This window comes from Nesoenas mayeri, assembly GCF_963082525.1.
Source record: "Nesoenas mayeri genome assembly, chromosome: 3".
NCBI classification, from domain to species: domain Eukaryota; kingdom Metazoa; phylum Chordata; class Aves; order Columbiformes; family Columbidae; genus Nesoenas; species Nesoenas mayeri.
In genome coordinates, this window is record NC_137544.1 from 94653856 (window position 1) to 94673553 (window position 19698).

The window sequence follows — 19698 nt, forward strand, 5'->3', positions numbered from 1 at the left end:
ATCCTAACTAAGAACTAAAATACCAGCACAATGCAGCAAGTTAAAAAAGAAAAGTCTATGTAGTCAAAATATAAACAAGTACATAGGAAATGGATACCTGTCAGTAAATCTATATCTTTTTAAAGTAGGAAACGTATGCACTTAAGAAAAAAATGTAGCTATCTGACAAACTTTGTAAAAAAAAGTACTTTCCAAATGCATAACAAATGCCAAGATATCCCGTAACTGGCCAAGTATAGCCACATGAGAGCTGCATGGCTTAGAGCAACCCAGGGAGGGGTGAGGTGGAAACAAAAGTCACAAAAATAATAGATCAGCAAGTCTAAGGGAAAAAAAAAAAACAACAACAAACAATTAAAAAAAAAAAAAAAAAATCACATCATTATCTAAATTACCATATGCTTATATCACAACTGCTAAAGGAGCCAGGGCAGGGGAAAGAGAGATTGCAGTTTAATGATTCTTAGAGTTACCTCTAAACATTCAGAAGAAAAAAATGATCAACTTAATATACTAATCCTAAGCACCAATTTAATAATTTAAGTTAACTGTATTTATATTTCTCCTACTAGGGATGGAGCAAGTTCTGCTTGAAGATTAACTATGGAGCCCATCTGACTTCTGTGTTCTTGCCATGCTTCCTCTGCTGTTCACATCAAAGTCACTGTAAAGACTTTCCTTAAGCTTCAAACTCTTTAGGCAAGCAACTCTTTGAAGAGACGATTACATCCTACAGTTTAAATCAACTTTCAGGTCATGAAAAGTGAAACAAGCCAGTATTTGGTTAGTCTGTTATTGAACAGCCTGTGAAAATGGAACAGCCAACACTGTTCCCCGACAGGGTTTGCCTTAGAACTAGCAGCACCCAGGGCAGACCAACTGCGAACACATCCAGACTCCACTAGGAATTAGTAGTGTTAGAAAATTGCATATGTGTTACATCAAGAAGGCATTGCCATACATGTGGCATCATTACATCGTTTTTCCTCTATTTTTCTCACTAAGAAAAAACAAAGGAAAACAGCCCCACAAAGAGCTTTTTTTTTGCTGTTGTTTGTCTTCGCACCTGGAAAAAGCAGCACAGTACTCCCCAGCTGGAACAGCTCAGCGCTTCCCATCAGCTTCATTCTTTCAGAAAGCACTTTCACATCGTTAAGGTGGTCTACTTCAGCTAATTCTCAGAGCTAACCTTTTTTCCAGTATATATTTCATGCCACTTCCTGACAGCAATTCCAGAACTGAAATGGATCTATGGTAATGTCCACTACTGTGACCGGATCTTGACACACACCATCAAGTCAGGCCCTTGGGATGGTTCCACACATTGAACTGAAGCTCAGACTAAAAATCTCACTGAAACTCAAAAGCTGGAGTGGTCATGAATCTCAGCTACTTTTCCCTATTTGAACCCTCACCCTGTAATGAAAGCACGCACACCAAGGGAAAATAACCACCGCCTGAGCTGGGAGCATTAAGACACCGGTGAGTTATCTTGCTGCTCCTCAGTGACCGTGGATTCGCTGTGCTCCTCGCTCGTCTCGTTGGAGGGCTCCTCGTAGCTCGGCTCGGCGGGATCCAGGCTGCTCCCCTCACTTTGCTCCTCGCTTTGCTCTTCGCTGGCCTCCGCAGACTGCTCCAAGTTGCTCTCCAAAGAAGCTGGAGAGCTGCCAGTTATGCTTTCATTTTGGTTCATTTCATTAAATGACTGTGGTAGCGGGGCAGGAGACTGTACAGCATTTTCACTGGTGGGGATGGGGACTTTGGTTGCACCGATGTCTACGACAATGTCATTTTGTGGTAGAGTTACCTTCTCCACAAGTTTCCATTGAATAATACTCATGTCTTTCCCTCCAGTTGAAATCAAGTGACCATCATTATGGGTGAAGCTGACATTTGTCACATGACTACTGTGGGCGCTGTATTTGTGACTTGGAGCCTATTGAAAACAAGCAGAAGTATAAATCACATGCTCAACTAGAAGAGCACATGAGAGCGAAATCCAAAACAACTACTGTTTTTGTTTAGCCCTTCAAGAGAGCTCTTTATTCATGCAAGAGTAAATAAATATATTTATAATCCTTTTCTCCCCACAATATACCCTCTCTTCTTAAGGCTTGTAACTTGGGATAGATTTAGATCTTTATGCAAAAAATAAAAGACTTAACACCAAGGCCAGCCAACAGAAAGCATCAAGCCTCTGCTCCAGAACTTAAGGATAACTATTGCTACTTCATTATTTTATAATTTTCATATATATGTGTATATATATATATTTATATACACACATATATACTTAATAAGGAAAACCATGCTTTTGTCTCTAAAACTGTTCTCAGACATGAATGAGCCATTTGGCTGCAAGGCTGCAAAACAGCAGAGCTGGAAGCAGGTATCTGGCAAGGAGAGCTTCAGGCAATGCAAACAAGCACATAGACTAGACTAGTCTAGACTTACCTTTGGTTTGGAACAGGGATATGGAAAGAGATGGACCTTACAAAAATCATCAGCAACTGCTATCACTTTTCGGTTATGGGATCTCACGAGGGCATTTATGTCTGTCCCATCTGATCCTTCAGGCCAAACTCCTAGGAGAGAGTAGAACAGATATTTAGTGATGGCAATTTTAGAAACAAACTAAAAAACAATCCATGAAAAAAAACAAAACAAAACAAAAAACCAAACAGATATAAGAAAAGGAAAGCTTAACAAAAGATAATTAAAACATTTAACTAGAAATGGATTATGCATTGCATTAAATGCCATTAATATTTTGCTAGTCTAATGCTGCTCCCACACCCCCTGCTCTCCCAACCCCTCAGCCTCAGCCAGGATAACCTCTCGGCTTGATGAGTTTATCTTAAAATTAAGTTTGCTGCTAAAGCTGGCCATCTCTTAAATTAGCACTTTAATTCGTGCACAAAAAAGCAAGACTGATGCTGAAGCATGGAACACGCCTGTGTAGCGTATGCAGAGATTTCTTTTGGTTTTAATTTAAATCTTAGTATTTGCATGATTCAAAGGAGACAACTGTTTGATGATACTTTGCACTTTAGAAACCCAGCCTGTACAAGTTTCATGGATGTAAGTGCTGTCAAGTGCTTAAGTACAATTCAATATGCTTTTAAGTGAAAAGAATGACACAGATATGTCTAGACAGAAGAATAACAACATTGCCTGAATGAAAAGCACTGAACAAATTGGGGAGGAGGGAGGCTCTAGTTTTAACAAAAAGTAAAGACCCTAGAGATTCCCATAACAAAACTGATGGTTCACATCTGCAAGAAAAGCCGAAAAAAAGGTAAGCAGGGGGTTATAAGATACTAATTTATGCCAAAGGTACAATATTTTTACAGCTCAGACTTGGATTTCTGATCCGTTCAGGAGTTAGGAGGAACCTTCCCCCTCAAGTTTCACCCCCCACACTGAAAAAACTGTGTCCCCAATTGACTGAGAAGGATTTCCATTGTCCAATATGAAAATATGTTCTTCCTCCCTTACAATCACCTTAAAAAACCTGTGCTGTCTACTATTTCATATAGCACAAATGCCAACTTAGAATCACCTTATCTTCTTTAAATTCCCACACTCTCCTTGTTTTTAAGCAAAATGGCAAATAGCATTTAACTTTAAAGTTTTTGTTTGCTTGTTTTCCCTTCCCTCATTCTCAGTGGGTGGAGTAGAACTTTATTTTCTCTGAAGAATAACAAAGCAACTCGTTAAGCTTGTTACAATGCCAATAAACTACACTGTAGGTGATTTACTAAATAGAGATATGAAATACTAAGGACAATATTCAGGAACATTTTAGTGCTCTCTCATCAACAAAATCCATCTGAAAAATATAAACTAAGAATTTTCAAGTAGCTTAAAATGAATGAATTTTAACTTTCTCCTGCATTTGATATATATATAACATACTGTCATCAGGTAGGAGTAATAAACGAACTTCAAATCCATTTCCTCAAGTTTCAGCTACCACCTTATGTAGACTGTGCCAAACAGCTATGCTACTTCCTCTTCTTTTTACTTCAAGATAAAAGACTAATATTCAAGATTGCATCTCTTACTAAGCATCTTTTGTGCACACCAATTCTTTTAGCAGCTCTAAAGGTAAGACAACCTTTTGTTGTAACACAGTAGGATTTGCTTTCAATGCATCAGGCAAACATAGAAAAACCACGACATCAACATGACGACAATTACATAATAGCTGTAAACATATAATTAAAAGGAATAGGACTTTATCATTAGGTACAACAGCAGCACTTCAATTTTAATAAATTCTGCTAGCCAGCAGTAAGCCTCTTAAAACAATCTGCTCAGATGAAAGAGTGGGAAATGTGCAGTAAATGAGAGTGACTGCAAGTGCTCAGGGTACAGTGATGGTGCTGTTGAGCCAATATGCAATATGCATGGCCAAAAAGGAGTGATGCTAATTCTCATCTCAACCATGTATTTCCATCCTCTTTCTCCTGCTGACAATAGTGCAACGTCAGAGCTTACAGATGCACTATCCACAGAGCTAAATTAGTAAAACACATCCCCCAAAAGCCAAAATCCCATGAACTTAACCCTCTCTCCTAAACATCAAAGTGAGCAGCCCCGGGCTTGTTTGGATCCCTGAGCCAGCTGACCCTCCGGTAAAAGCCAGACTTCTCCTTTGGGCAGCAAATACTTCATCGGTTGGCTTAGCTACACGGTCTGATTTAATGGGAAAATACTTGCCTTTATCTGAGATGCAGCCATAATTTTAAGATTCTGCAAAGGGTGTCAGACTATCAGACAACGTAAAATTAAAGCATGATGAATCCTGGCTTGGAAGTTTTCATATATTATTTTTTGCTCCAGAATAACATCACATTATTTGCTTTATCTACTTCACTCCCAGATCCTCTGGCACACCAAAGATTTTGAGAGCAGTTGAGGCTAATTAAGCTTAATCCAGAGTGGCTAATGTTTGCATTAATCCAAAAGGGAATGCAGACAGGATCAGCAGGCTTATCTACTTTTCAAAAAGTAAAAAGGCTTCTCAAAACAGTGGTTATGGGAGCTACTCATCTCCAGCCTGGCCCCGGTCACCAGCAGCTTCTATCCAACAGCTGCTAAAGAGACAAAGCCAATGGTCTAGATGTGAAACCAAACTCTACCCTTCCACACTTCATCTCCTTAGGTCAGGAGTAAAGGACACTTCTAGGAAAGCACTGGGATTCAGGGAGCTGCTCCCTTTACTCTGCCTGCTCTGCCACCAAATGCAGTGGTAAAAGTTCAGTAGCAACAGAGCCACCATCCTCTTCCTTCACGTTTCCAGCAGATTTAAGCACTCGGCATAAAACATAAAATGACTTCAAGGCTATTCCAGAAGAAATATTCAGTCCTTACAATGTGTGTTCATTGCTCCTGGAGAAAGACTTCATATTAGCAGAGGTTTTTCTTTTTTCACTTTCTTTAGTGTCTCCTGAATCTTCTGATACTCCATTTTAAAGAAGGCATCTGTGTTGCACTATTATTTCAGTCACAGTAGCAAAGACAGTGAGGAAATGACTGCTGTGGACTTAATTCCTTGTCAGCCTAGGCTTACATGCATAAAGCATCAGGAGGAAACAGCCACCCACTCCCACTGAATGAAAACAAACAAGTACACAACCTGGTTCACAGTTCTTATGCTAATGGGAACCAGTATTTTCATCATACTAGCAATAAGCAACAGTGTTCAGCTCCAGAAACAGCACACTCCAGTTTATTTCTGCTACCTACCTCAAGCTCCAAATAACTCAAAAATATTTAGGCAGTTTATCAATCAGTTCCTCCTCTGACTCCTTTATTTTCCCTGCTCAACCTTAGATCTTTGTTACTCAGAAGGAAAACCAAGTCTGGTTATAAAGCAACAAATATCCTGCACCCAACCAATTTGTCACATAAGAGTGCCAGTGTTGGCCCACACATCAACTGCAATCCTTTAAGGCTACTTGCTCATTAAGCACATGCCAGTCCTGAAATTTACATGATCAGTGTCAGAAGCTACGGAAAGCAACCAGACTTAACTGATTTTCTCCTGCCCTGCATGTAAATCGATATTCAAAGTTGAACTCCTCGTAACTGTGAAGAAAAGATTTATAGACCTAACCCTCATCTCAAAAGGCTTCAATGATTTACCTGCTTTTGATGGTTCCAACAACATGAAGAATTTAAAACCAGAATTATATGCACTATGCAAGTTGAACTTTTGACACAACCACTAGATATTAAATTAATATTTTCACATAGTTGTTAGGGAACTGCAAACTTCCTTAACATATTAAAAAAAGACAATCACAGAAACATTTTTACCAGTAACTCATTAAAGTAGTATTATTGCTTTGCTTAGTCTTCAACACCAAAGATAAAGTTTAAAAAAAGAAACACCAGAACAAAACGGTGGCACAGACCCACTGATTTTATTCCCCCCAAACAACTGGTACTGTTGATACTAGTTAGACAACCGTGTGTATTTTTTCAGTCTACAGAGGAAGGTGTTTGATCTCAGTGGTGGAAGCGAGACATCCAGCATCCTGCTCCCACAACTTGGTTTTACAACACCGACAGGCTGAACCAGACTTTTCAACCCTTTGCAGAGGGGCTCCTCATTTATGGCCAACAGAGCTGCCTTCAGCAAAAGCAGTTTGAACTGTTTGGCCACAGTTTCAACTGCACTATTAAAATCAGATCTGTCACCTTTGTAATTTTTTTTTTTTTTACTTTTAAAAAATAAACTACTAGGCAAAGAATCTGTTTAATCTTTAAAGCATTTTTGCTCTTTAGAAGCAGTGTATATTACTCACCATTGACCATAGGTATCAAAGTGCTCTCATAATTTTAAGTCATGAACTATAACCTACACTCACATAGTCTTGTTCCTATTCCAAAACAAGGTTAGCAAAGGAGAACAAACATGTGCCATATAACTTTAAAATATGACCTTTTTGATTCAGTGGCTCCAAAACTGGTAGCCTAAAATGATCGCAGAAAAATCAAATCCTAAACTTCAAGGCTTAATAGACATCAATTGTACATTGTCTATAGAGCTACCCAGTGCTCTGTATCATGGACAATTATTGTGGTCAATCCCTTTGGTCTCTCATATCAGAACCATCCTCAATCATCATTAACAGTGTATTTCTAATGACAAATTGAAGCAAAACACAAAAGCACAGTGTGAATAGCTTAAAAGCAAGTTAAATGGTGCTTACCAAACACCTGGAAGCCTAGCACACAAGTGTATGTTGTCCAATCTATGTCCTTACAGTCAGAACGATTCCTGATTAGCTTACAACCACTTGGAATGTCCCCTGCAAAAAAAAGTGAATTATGAGTTATGCCATATAAAATTATATTTACATACACGCTCTATGAAGGTGCTAAGACAGTAAATAAATGCATCTTAAAACCAATCTGGAGTCACATTGTAGATGCAAATACAGCGCAGTAACTTCATCAAATTCCAGGTACTGGAAACTTTGCTTGGTATTTGTCACATTTACTTCTCATTTCCCTCTTCAGTATCTCAAACATGCTTCCCTGCAGCCTGAGTCCCTTGCTACCTACTCTACAAAATGCTTTAATAGTAATAGAATAATTTCTGCTTCCTACCAGCTCCATTGATGTGCTAAAATTCAACCAATCATTCAGGAAGCTCTGGTTTTGAAACTGACAGAAGAGGCTTATACTGCTTTTCAATTTCTGACTAGGAAAGATTCCTCCACCTTTCAACATACTAGCCCAGGACTAACAGGTCACAGCTCTTTGCTTCCCTATACAGGCAATTATAAGCACCAACACTTCCTTTTGGCAGATTGAGATATTGCACTATCCAGATTTGAAATCTAAGTTGTGACAGGCAGAAACAACATGTTAAGGTGACAGATATTTAAACTGTTGGCTCTTCTTGCCTCTACAGGAACAGAACTACAATCCTCTTGGATCTAGTTGAAGCCACAAAAGATGAGATTACAAAAAGCAATTTAAAACCAGAATTATATGCACTATGCAAGTTGAACTTTTGACACAACCACTATATATTAAATTAATATTTTCACATAGTTGTTAGGGAACTGCAAACTTCCTTAACCTATTAAAAAAAGACAATCACAGAAACATTTTTACCAGTAACTCATTAAAGTAGTATTATTGCTTTGCTTAGTCTTCAACACCAAAGAAAGTTTAAAAAAAGAAACGCCAGAACAAAACGGTGGCACAGACCCACTGATTTTATTCCCCCCAAACAACTGGTACTGTTGACACTAGTTAGACAACCGTGTGTATTTTTTCAATCTACAGAACTTTTGGCCAACATCAAAACACAGTGCTACTTGCTCTGTAAATTCTACGCTGCTAAACTGATTTATGACCTTGTAAAGAAGTAAGCTATATTTGGCATTGCCATTAGGTAATACACAGCTCTGAATAACATCAACATATCAGGTTACACAAGTTCAAACTAGTTCCTTTGTCAGTAAGCATTTTGCACAGTCCTGATCAAACACAGTCTTCTAAATATTCTGAGAGCCAATACATACTTCTGTTTCCAGTGTATTTAATTTCATACTTACAGTATAGTATTTCATAGTCTCCTGAGTTTGACATAATATACTTGTTGTCCGGGGACCAGTCAAGGTGTGTAATATAGCTGGAATGTCCCTGGAGAAGAACGCAGTAACACCAATGTGAAACACTTATTTTAATTCAAACAGAAGCAGAAGTTGCACCCACAGTTGGGACAGCTATCAGCAGAAAAGCACCTCCCTTTCCACCCACCCCACGTCTGTCTCAATTCACTTGTGCTCCTTTAAAGGCTCCGTGCTCCAGTGCCACAGCCTGAAACATCTGAACACAGGCAGGCTGGACATCCCACCTCTCCCTCTGCACAGAGGATTCTTCACTTGTAAACTACATCACCCCCCCCAGCATCCCAGAATGGTTTACTCCTAGAAGGTACATTGCTAAAATATGGATAAACTCACGCTTTTACTTGCATTAAGAAAGTATACATTGCTACTAATTGAGAAAGGCAAGTACCTCACACGGGCAGATTTTTAGATCCCATCAGAGGAGTGACAAATCAAACTCTATTTTATTTCTCTGCCCTTTCAAAATAACTTCCATCAAATGCACACACATTCAAGTAACCTTTGCTTGTCCTAAAAACTTAGGGATACTTTGGTTAACAAACACTATGTAAAACTACAACATGAGACCCCTCATAAGCTTTTCAAAAGTTTCTGCTGTGCTTCTTACACTGCATGCATGTTAATGCCAGCTTCAAAAGGAGTCTTCCCTATAGGCACATGGTCAGCTATATCAAAACACTTTGGCATAGTTGCTTAGTTATCACCATCAAGAGCACACTGACAGCTAAAATTCATGCATCTTTGTTTTTAAGGGAGAAGCTAAATGCAGCTGGTCAGAATATTCTTCCTGGGCATGAACATTTCTGTTGGCAGTTATAATAACAACAATAATAATAAAGATAAGAGAGACTCCAGAGAAGCTGCAAATTTGTATTAGGTAGGAATAAATTATTTCTCTGTGGAGGAAAAGGTAGGAAATGAATAAAAGTGACATCTCTCTCACTCTTTCCTTCTTCTATCCTTTCAATTCTTCTTACTGCTACTCTTCCCCTCGTAAGACCATCCATTTTCTCCCCTTCCTAGTCATTCTGACAGGCAACAAAATACCACTTTCTTGACTGAGAGATGCCAATACATGTCCCTGTCTCAGTGGAGGTGATAAAGATGGTATCCCTTGGCCACGTGCCAGGTCTCCTGGCCCTGCCTGCACCCACTGTGCTGGGCCCACGCTGAGGCAATACCCGCCACACCAGCTTCCTCTAGAGAGAGCCCTAAGAGATGCTGATGGATTCCAGAATTACCTGCAAAAATACACCCGTGCTAGTCTCCCTGTCCCCAGGCCCTCTGTGAGAGACTGCAAAAACATTCGGGGGAAAAGCAAGCTTTTCAGATTTATTTACTTATGAAATAGTCACCGTCACCGGCAGAGGAACTGTGTATTGACATAACTGCTTTGCAGTCATGGGTGGGATATATGATATCGACATGCAAACTTGGTATTTTGAAGAAAAAAAAAAAAAAGCGCACAATCGGCTAGGATATTTTCTTCCCTCCTTATTTTCCAAGTCTTCAAATTTGCAAGAGAACTCCAACATGGAAAAGAATTGGTCAGTCATTTACTAAATCCTGCCAGACATTTGGCAGCTGTTAAAATTCCTGGGGGTGGCGGGGAGCGAGTAAAACAATTGGCCAGGGGGCTCCATGTGCAAAATTCCTTCAGGAAAGTGATCACCAAAGGATGAACTGGAACAAAACATTGTCATACGATTTTCAAGAGAAAAATCCCATTTTCTATTAAAATCTTTCTTTGGCAGCTGCCTACTGATAAGGCAACATTTTATTCTTTCCTTTTCTGTACCTTTATATACGATGAACATAATTCCTCACATTATCAGTGGCTAGCGAAACTATCTGACCAAATGGAAACCCTCTCCTTCATTGGTAATGTTTATCTGTTTCAGACTTAACATTCAAATGGCCAGAGCCTATGAGACGGGCACACCAATTATTTCAAGTTAAGCCTGGCGTATCAAATACTTCAGCATGGCTGCCTGTGTGGCTTTCATCCCACAGCTCTATCAGTAAACACACAGCACTCTTTTGCTAAAGCATATATCTCTGATGTAAGGCAAACAGAGACAGCGCCAGCTACCCTGGAGCTGCTGACATGATGGAAGTTCATACTCTAGCCCATACCTTCACATTGCTGTCTGCATAGCTGAAGCCCTCAATAAACAGCTGCACAAGTCAAAATGGTTGTTTCGGCTCATCTGAAATTCTTTCTCATCACAACCAACACCATCCCTCACTGGAAACATGCTCACAGATCAGTGACTGGCCTCTCCAGTAGCAGCAGAAAGCCTGGTTGTGACTGAAAGGGGATTTAAACCTAACAGTGGGCATACAGCCCTTAGGCACAAGCTGATGCTTTAGTACATAAAATCCTTCTGAAAGCATTAAAGTAATGTATTCAAGTTGGAAGAAACGACCAGAAATTTACTACCAGGAGGACCAACTCATACTACTTGGCGATCACCCGCAAGGCTACTGAATGACATAAGAACGCCAGAAGGATGGGGTGACAGCATCCGAGTGCCAGCTGGGAGAGTCCTGTGGGTCTAGAGGGTTCCCGGGTTCCTCCCAGCTCAGCATCAGGCTGGGACAAGCAGCTGAAGGAGGTGCTGGGTGCCTGAAACCCGAGCGGCAGAGTCAGCCCCGGGCGGCTCACACCCTGCTGCTGCCTTCTGCACAAGCTGGAGGGGTCAGGGGAGCTCAGCCCCGACAGAAACCAGGTTGCTAATTCTGGCTCCTATGCGCAGTCACTCCGATTGAAAAAAGTGGTTAACAGACATCTGCTTTGAAGCCTTAACCCTTTTGCCTGAGTGTAACAATGTTCTATTCTCCTATATCAAATTCACAAACCCTTTTCGTGCCAAGACAGAGGTACAGGTAGCTATAGAGGTGCCTGACAAGAAGCTGTGTACAAGAGAAAAAAGGTGAGGAAGGAGAGAAGCGCTTTCCAGTGGGGTGGTGCTTTTTGTTTCAGTGCAGCTTCACCATACTCAGTATACTGAGAACTGGTTATAATATTCCCAGCTATTATCAGCTTTAGAATTACCAGATCACTTACTAGTAACACTTTATTTAAAGTAGATATATTCTACAAACTAACTGCACCTCTGAAACACTGTCCGACAATGTATGGGCAAGGGGGCCCAAGCATCAGTCAATGCTGGTTTAAATTGCCATATGCTCTCTCCTGAATACAATACATATGATATACAGAAATAAATTATTTCACACATCTTCAAACAGCTCACAGAGACACTGAAGTACATAGCAATCTAAACATTACATATATTGAGACTAGCCATCTGAGTTATTTTTTTTCTTTTATGGTTAAGGAAAAAGTGACGGGGTGAAACACTGTACTGAGGTGCAGCCATCCACTGCCATCCCTACCAATTCCACTGGGCCACCAGTGTGACCCCCCTGTAGGCTCAACCCTTTCCTCACTGTCTGAGCTCCCTGGAAGGCTGCAGATCTGATTTCTCATCTCACAATCACTGTGCTATTGGCTAACCCCGTCACCACCCTGCTCAGGGGCTGCAGGACGCCCTGGCTCACCCTGCATCACAGTCCTGCCACCGAGGAACCTCCAGCACACCCAACAGCCTTCCCTCCAGCTGCATCCCATGCCAACACTGAGCCCTCCCTGCCAGGGATGGAGCAAACCCACCGCTGCTGACCTGCACACTCCAGGGATGGAGCAAACCCACTGCTGGTGACCATCATGCCAGCCCCATGCCCTGGCAGCAGCTGAATCCAAGCTACCCTGGACCCCCATGCTCTAGCAGCGTGGAATGTCCTCAGCCAAATGATGAGTAGAAATGCACACTATGCATGGCACTAAAGGACTGGCTAATGCCTATTTGTTTCCCCCAAACAGTTTCCACTACAGGTCTTGCATCAAAGGTTGGGGGGGGAGGCAGAAATTAGAAACAAACAAAAAAACCCCACTCCAACATTTAGCCTTATGGTTCCATTTTCAAATTAAGAAAGTAGCTTGAGAAGCTCTCTTATTTCTGAAACCAAAAAAATGCAATTGGTGACAAACATGAGAAGTGTTTTGAGCATGGGATGCATTCCTTAAAAAGAAAAAAACCCACCAAACTTTTTACACTACAAATGTGAATCTATTCTTACAATATCATTTGCAAATCCCATTAAGGTTCAGATTCCCACTAAACTAAAGAGAGCTGAACTTAAGGCCAGGATATTAGATAATTAAAACACTTAAGGAAAAAAAAAGTACGTTTTTTTTAATATTGGGACAACCTCATATAAGTGTAAGGACTAAAATAAACTCCACTACTTGTGTTACGCTTACATTTAGTTACCCTGGGCCATAAATGTATTGTTGGCTAATCCCCGATTCCAAATCTTGTAGTAACAATTACAGCTGAAAATAGCGCATATTTTCAACCTCAAAAATTACATATTCTAATGAAATTCTATCATCTAATGTTACATTGGTCCAAGGAGTACTTTACCAATAGGGGGAAAATGCCCCCAAAGAAATGCAATATTTTCGCCAAAAGAGTTCCAGCATACAGGTACAAGGTACTTCTCCATCTCACTGCTAATTTCCCATTTCAAAGAACAAGTCAGTAGTCTGAGAAATTAGTCATATTTGATGCAAAAGTGTTCACCTAACACTAGTGGTTGCAGTATCCATCAGACCAAAGTAAAAACAAATAAATAATCAAATGCTGGAAAAAAAACCCATAAAACTTAAGACCAAAAATAAAAATGGAAAAGCATCAACCCAGAAAGAGTTCCACTGTTTAACATCTTATTGTATGTATAACATCAAAGTGCAAGAACTGCTGATTGTATTTTCTCCAAAACTTACAGTGCATTTTCCATATCTGCTATACTTTCTTCCGTTTTCTGTTACTACGTAGAGGTAAATAAAGTTGTCATGGGATCCAACTGCAAGTAAGGTGCCATCTACAACACAAAATATTTGGTATCAATTTGTTTTCCAAATATTAATGATTTCAGATTTATCACTAAGATAATAGTCTCAATTAAACTACTGCTTATGAACTGTATTAAAGGATACATAACTCTTTACTGCTTTTACAGATACATAACAATTTAAGTAAGTGTCCCATGGACAGGGTATAAATCCTCAGATTGCACTGAGTTTCTGGAAATTGCTGACAGTAGGTAGGCATGAGTTTTCTGCATACAGTACTTCATAGCTCAGCTTTGGAGGGGGAAGTTGCATATAAATCAGCACTAAGTAATGTCTAAAGAAGCGGAGCATTCAAACATGACAAGCAGTTTTCTAACCTATGTTGTTTCCATTTTAAAAAAAGTACATGGAGAAGAGTTGCCTTGAATCGTGATCAATGCTTTAAATGTCAATAAACATCAGTGCTTCAAAATAAATTGCTGCACTTGGCAGATGTGGCAGCGGCAGAGGAACATTTTGCCCACCGATATGGTATGTTCTCCAAAAGCAAACAAGAAACAGATTTATGAGAGTATTCTTCCATCCAGTTTTACTGAAGAGAAGTCAGCCTCTGATGATTTGTCACGTCACGTCTGAAGAGGAGACTCAGTGCTGGCTGGGACTCTCTATGCAATCCCATTGCAAATACTTAACAAACAGCTCTGAGTTTCAGACTGACCTGAGTTTAGTTTTATGATTGTGTATGAATACACTTGAAAATTAACTAAGTAGTATAATAAAATACCACCAAAATACTAAGTTTTTTTACAGACTTTTTTGTTAACCTGTCAACCACTTAGTTGAGAAATTAATTTTTTTCTGGGATCAAAGCTAACATTTATTATAACATCAAAGTTTGATGTGAAGGAAAGGCTATGACAGGCAACCATAATTGCAGTTACAAAACTCAGAGATTTAGCATACACAAACAAATCTGTAAGAAAGTATTCCATTGCTGTAGTCAATGGGGCGGATTCTAGTTGGAGGCCTGTATCTAGTGGAATGCCTCAGGGGTCAGTACTGGGGTCAGTATTATTCAATATATTCATCAACAACTTGCATGAGGAAACAGAGTGTACTATGTTTGCTGATGACACCAAGCTAGGAGGAGTGGCTGACACACCAGAAGGCTGTGCTGCCATCCGGAGACATGGACAGGCTGGAGAGTTGGGCGGGGAAAAAATTAATGAAATATAACATGGGCAAGTGTAGAGTCTTGCATTTGGGGAGGAACAACTCCAGGTTCCAGTATAAGTTGGGAAAGGACCTGTTAGAGAGCAGCGTAGGGGAAAGGAACCTGGGGGTCCTGGTGGACAATAGGATGACCATGAGCCAGCACTGTGCCCTTGTGGCCAGGAAGGCAAATGGTACCTGGGGTGTATTAGAAGGGGGGTGGTTAGTAGGTCGAGAGAGGTTCTCCTTCCCCTCTATTCTGCCCTGGTGAGACCACATGTGGAATATTGTGTCCGATTCTGGGCCCCTCAGCTCAAGAAGGACAGGGAACTGCTGGAGAGAGTCCAGCACAGGGCAACAAAGATGATGAAGGGAGTGGAGCATCTCCCTTATGAAGAAAGGCTGAGGGAGCTGGGGCTCTTTATCTTGGAGAAGAGGAGACTGAGGGGTGACCTCATTAACGTTTATAAATATATAAAGGGTGAGTGTCATGAGGATGGAGCCAGGCTTTTCTCCGTGACAACCAATGATAAGACAAGGGGCAATGGATATAAACTGGAACATAAAAGGTTCCACTTAAATTTGAGAAGAAACTTCTTCTCAGTGAGGGTGCCAGAGCACTGGAATAGGCTGCCCAGGGGGATTGTGGAGTCTCCTCTGCAGATATTCAAAACCCACCTGGACACATTCCTGTGTAACCTCATCTGGGTGTTTCTGCTCTGACAGGGGGATTGGACTGGATGATCTTTCAAGGTCCCTTCCAATCCCTAACATTCTGTGATTCTGTGATTATACATTAAGCATCCTAAACAATTTTTTTAAAAGTTCTGCCTTTTTTAGTGACTGGGGAGTAGCGTAACACCATTTAACAGAACAGACATCTCATTGATCAGCACTTACTCCAAACGTACAATTCTGCATACCTACTGAGTAGCGCATCACTGATAGCTGTTCGTTGCCATCAGTGTGTATTGAAACCAGATCCCGTGTTTCTGCATCCAAAACAAACCACCTAGAGAGAGAAGAATTCAGATGAGTATCACTTCCACCAAACAAAAAAGCAAGCAAAAGAATAATAATCACTGCCTGCCTTCATCTTCTCATGCAAGTCCCTCAAAGGCAGCCCAGAAAACATCTGTTTTTCATGAAACACTTTTCTGGTTCACAAAGCGATAGAAGTTTCAGTGAATGATATATAAAAGACTATAAATGTGGCCCAATTTTTTACCACTTCCACAAAAACTGTAGTAATCACTAAAATGTCCACTGGATGATAAACATGCCACCAGACAGCTAATGTGACTGCACCCTATCATCCTGAAGCCTTAAGGCTACAGCTGAAGTTTATCTACTACTTCTTCCCCATTTTGAAGAACAGTTTTGCTATAAAACCTAATCTTTCAATTTATATGAAGCAAAGTTAAAAAAAAATGCATAGAAGTGTAGGAGGGAGTGGAAAACATTTCCATACTCATTTTAAACAGAAAGTATAATCTCATCTGGTATTTTCCCCTCAGTCCTTCCCATTTCTGTGAATAATTTTAATCAAAGAAAGAAGAAATAACCAGGTACTGAAATTTGATTGTACATAAGCTGGCATGTTGTGGTTTTTTTTGTTTCCTGCTTGGATGATTTATAACTAAAGCAACTAATGGCATTTATTATTTAACAATAACCGTATTAGTTACGAAGCGCAGGTAAAAATCTCAGAGCAGCTTACAAAAACTTGGTGGCCCATACACTGAAATGGCCACTGACAACAAGACTGGCTAGATCAGCAGAATCTGAATATTTTGCAATGGTTCTGATGCCCACCTAACTCCTAAACATAGCAAACAGTGGCAAAACAAAGACAATGAAAATTTAATAAAAAAAAAGTATACAAGTACACATATATAATGAAAACGTAAGATACCAACATGGCTAAATACATTAAAGTGGTACACAGAATTTAATTTCTTTGCTCTGAACTTCTGATCTCACAGCCAGGTTTCCATCCCCAGTGGCAAATGGCAAGTTCACACACTGTGGAAACGACTCAGGCAATTCCACCCACTGTCTCGTAGTGAACTAAGTGGAACACCGCTAATGCTAGGACCATTTATTCCATAACAAACTTATATGACCTAAAATAAACCCAGGAACAACAGCGGACATCACCACTTTCTATGGATGGAGATGAGATTCCAGCTTGCGTTGATCCAGCAGTGAGGTATCTGGAAAGCGGCCCGGTCCCAAGGGCTTAAAACCAGCTTGTGGTTAGAGAACCACATTAAAGAAATTAAACATCTGCATAAAAAAACCTGAGCCCCATATGCCACGGACTGCTGAATAATCTGTGTGCAAGACAGTGGAAACCAGTAAAACCAGTGGAAAACAGCTAGTAGGTCTGCATTGGACAGGAGTAGAAACCACACTCAGAGCTTCTCTGCTGAAAGCAGACTTTTGATTTCCTCCAGTCTATACACTGAAGCTTTGCAGTTTCCACAAATCATATTAGGAATTACAAGTTGCTATTCTGCTGTTTAGTTCAAACTATGTCCTCCTTTGGCCCTACTAAATGCTCGCTAAAATGTTGCCTGGCTGATGACCATGACAGGGCTACATATACTAAAGAACAAAGCAAAATAAATAAATAAAACCCAATCAAAACCACAAAAGGGTTTGGCAGGGACAAAGACAGAGGGTAACTGTGCCATTTTGCCACCACATAAAGAAAAACAATCACTCCAACGTGACAGGAAAACTGCTCTTAAAGTACATCCTGATGGGACAACAACAGGAGCGTGAAGAGCGCACATGGAAGCATCGCTGAGTTGAAGCAATCTGCTTTCCAAGGAACAGCAGAAGCCGGTCTGAAAGCCAGTGCTCCCTGCCTCATTATTTGTGTTTTCCTGAATTCAGAACTGGGTGGAGGCTCCTCACTGCTTCTGCCCAGGTGGGCAACACACCTCTTGTGCACAGATAGCAAATAAGGAGATAGAAAGACCTTTTGCTTTACCAGAAAAATTAGCTACTATGACATAAAATCTATTTATCTACCAAGACGACGCAGCAGGATGCCTGTTTTGAGTAGCATAATTGTGGTGTCTGGATATAAAAACTGCTTATGAGCATAGTAAACAACCAAAACCAGCCTTCTTCTACAAAGTGGATGGATACTCCCCTCCCATGCCCCCTGCCACACGATCCTGCTGCATGAAGCGTCTGCCAGACAGCCAAGGGGAGGGCTGAGGCCCCTGGGTCCCAAAATACACAACCAGCACAGGGCAGGGAGGCTGCTGCAGCAGTGATGCGCCTCGTGATGCTGGTCCTGAGCCCTACTCTTTAGGTTGGTCCTTTGAGGCTGTTCCCTGAACCAGGTAATCTTCCAGTTAATATTGTGTGAAATGAAGAAAAAAAAAAACCCAACCAAACAAACCTGAAATGCAACCAGAAAAACATAAAAAAATACCCCTATTCTACTGAAAGCACAAGGGTGGTGCTGTGTGGTATCAAACACAAGGCTAAACTTCTGCTGCTTTGAAGGGTGCTCTTTGAACTTCATTTGGCATTAGGAGACAGCACATTGTGACAGTAGTCATTCTGCAAAAATTTTTCTGAACAAGAGATCTTAGCTGATCGAGGAAACGGCACACCGTGACAATTTCTATATTAATGTAAAAAAGGAAGCATTGGTCACATCTAGTTCAGCTGCTTACAATCTTCCAAACTCTCCCAGTGCTGAGGCAAACACTGCAACTGCCAGCAATAAAGTCCGTCTCCATGAAATGTGTCTTCAGTCTGGCTGCTACAGCAGTTTATCGGTATGTCCCACACCGGCTCTTCTCTCAAACAGCTGGGGTCCACCTCGAGGCTGTGCTTCGGGAGAGGATCTTCTTCCAACACGAAGGTATGCAACACGCAAATGGCAGCTGACCGTGAAAAAGTCCTACAGGGCTGTGAAACACAAACTTTGGCTGCCAAGTGAACTTCTGATCTGTAGATCAGATGAAATAAATGGATGGATGGGATCCCAGCTGTAAGAGAGTAGCTCTTCAGCTTTTTCTGGTATTTTTTTACGTATTTTCTCCCAATTGTTACTGAAGGTAACATGCTTAACTTGTTTGCAAGTTCACGCAAACCAGACAGAACTTTTGCCATTTTCATCCATTTCTTGTCTTCCCATTCCTTTGCTTTAAAAAAATACTAATAACCTACCTAAAAAAATACCAGTTTTTAGAAACAAACCCCCTTAAATTACTCTCCTTTGGAAAACATCCATGAAAGACATTTATTACTGATAACTCACATCTGTGAATGCAGAATTTTTCTGATTAAATCATCAGGGAAACTATTCCAGAGTAGTAATATATTTTCGCATGTACACTTGCAATTCCCACGTTTAGTTAATACCGAATGTTGAATCTGCAAGGCATTAATCAGAGGCAACAAATCAACCCATCTAACAAGACTGGTTCCCTGGGATATATAGGTTCCTTTATCTTAATATCACAAAAGATGCTGAACTGGTATAAATCTCAATAGCTCTACTGACTGATTCACCTCCTTGTGGGTCTGGCTTACACTGGTCTTGTTCTCCAGCCTTCCATTTTCTTAATAACATTAGTATATTTGTAAGAATCTCATTAGTCTTTTTTTCTGCAGTGCACATCACTCAAGATATTCTCTGTGATCAGTCACGGAAAGGTCCACTGGGAGCATGGAGCACAACAAAAGGATCTCTATAGTGCCTTGAAACCCCACTTCTCTGGTAGGATTTCTGAATGCCAGCTCTTTTTAGTTTTTCAGCTGTGCACTTCCAGCAACAGCAGGATCCACAAGAAGTATCAGTTCTCTCCAAGCCAGGCTTAATCCCAGACAACCAAAGATCACGCACACAGAAGGTATTTAAAGAAG

The 19698-nt window shown here is 40.6% G+C and overlaps 1 protein-coding gene across 1 annotated transcript in view; it reads right to left on the reverse strand.

Annotated features, from left to right (window-relative positions):
* Positions 1–1471: 1471 nt before the first annotated feature.
* The window catches only part of EML4 (EMAP like 4), a gene marked incomplete at both ends in the record, with an annotated part of 92232 nt that continues 74005 nt past the window's right edge, over positions 1472–19698 (reverse strand). The window contains 6 exons of the mRNA XM_080342630.1: positions 1472–1936; positions 2455–2585; positions 7227–7325; positions 8586–8673; positions 13519–13616; positions 15723–15811. Coding sequence (XP_080198756.1) covers positions 1472–1936; positions 2455–2585; positions 7227–7325; positions 8586–8673; positions 13519–13616; positions 15723–15811 — 970 coding nt within the window. The remainder of the gene's footprint in view (positions 1937–2454; positions 2586–7226; positions 7326–8585; positions 8674–13518; positions 13617–15722; positions 15812–19698) is intronic.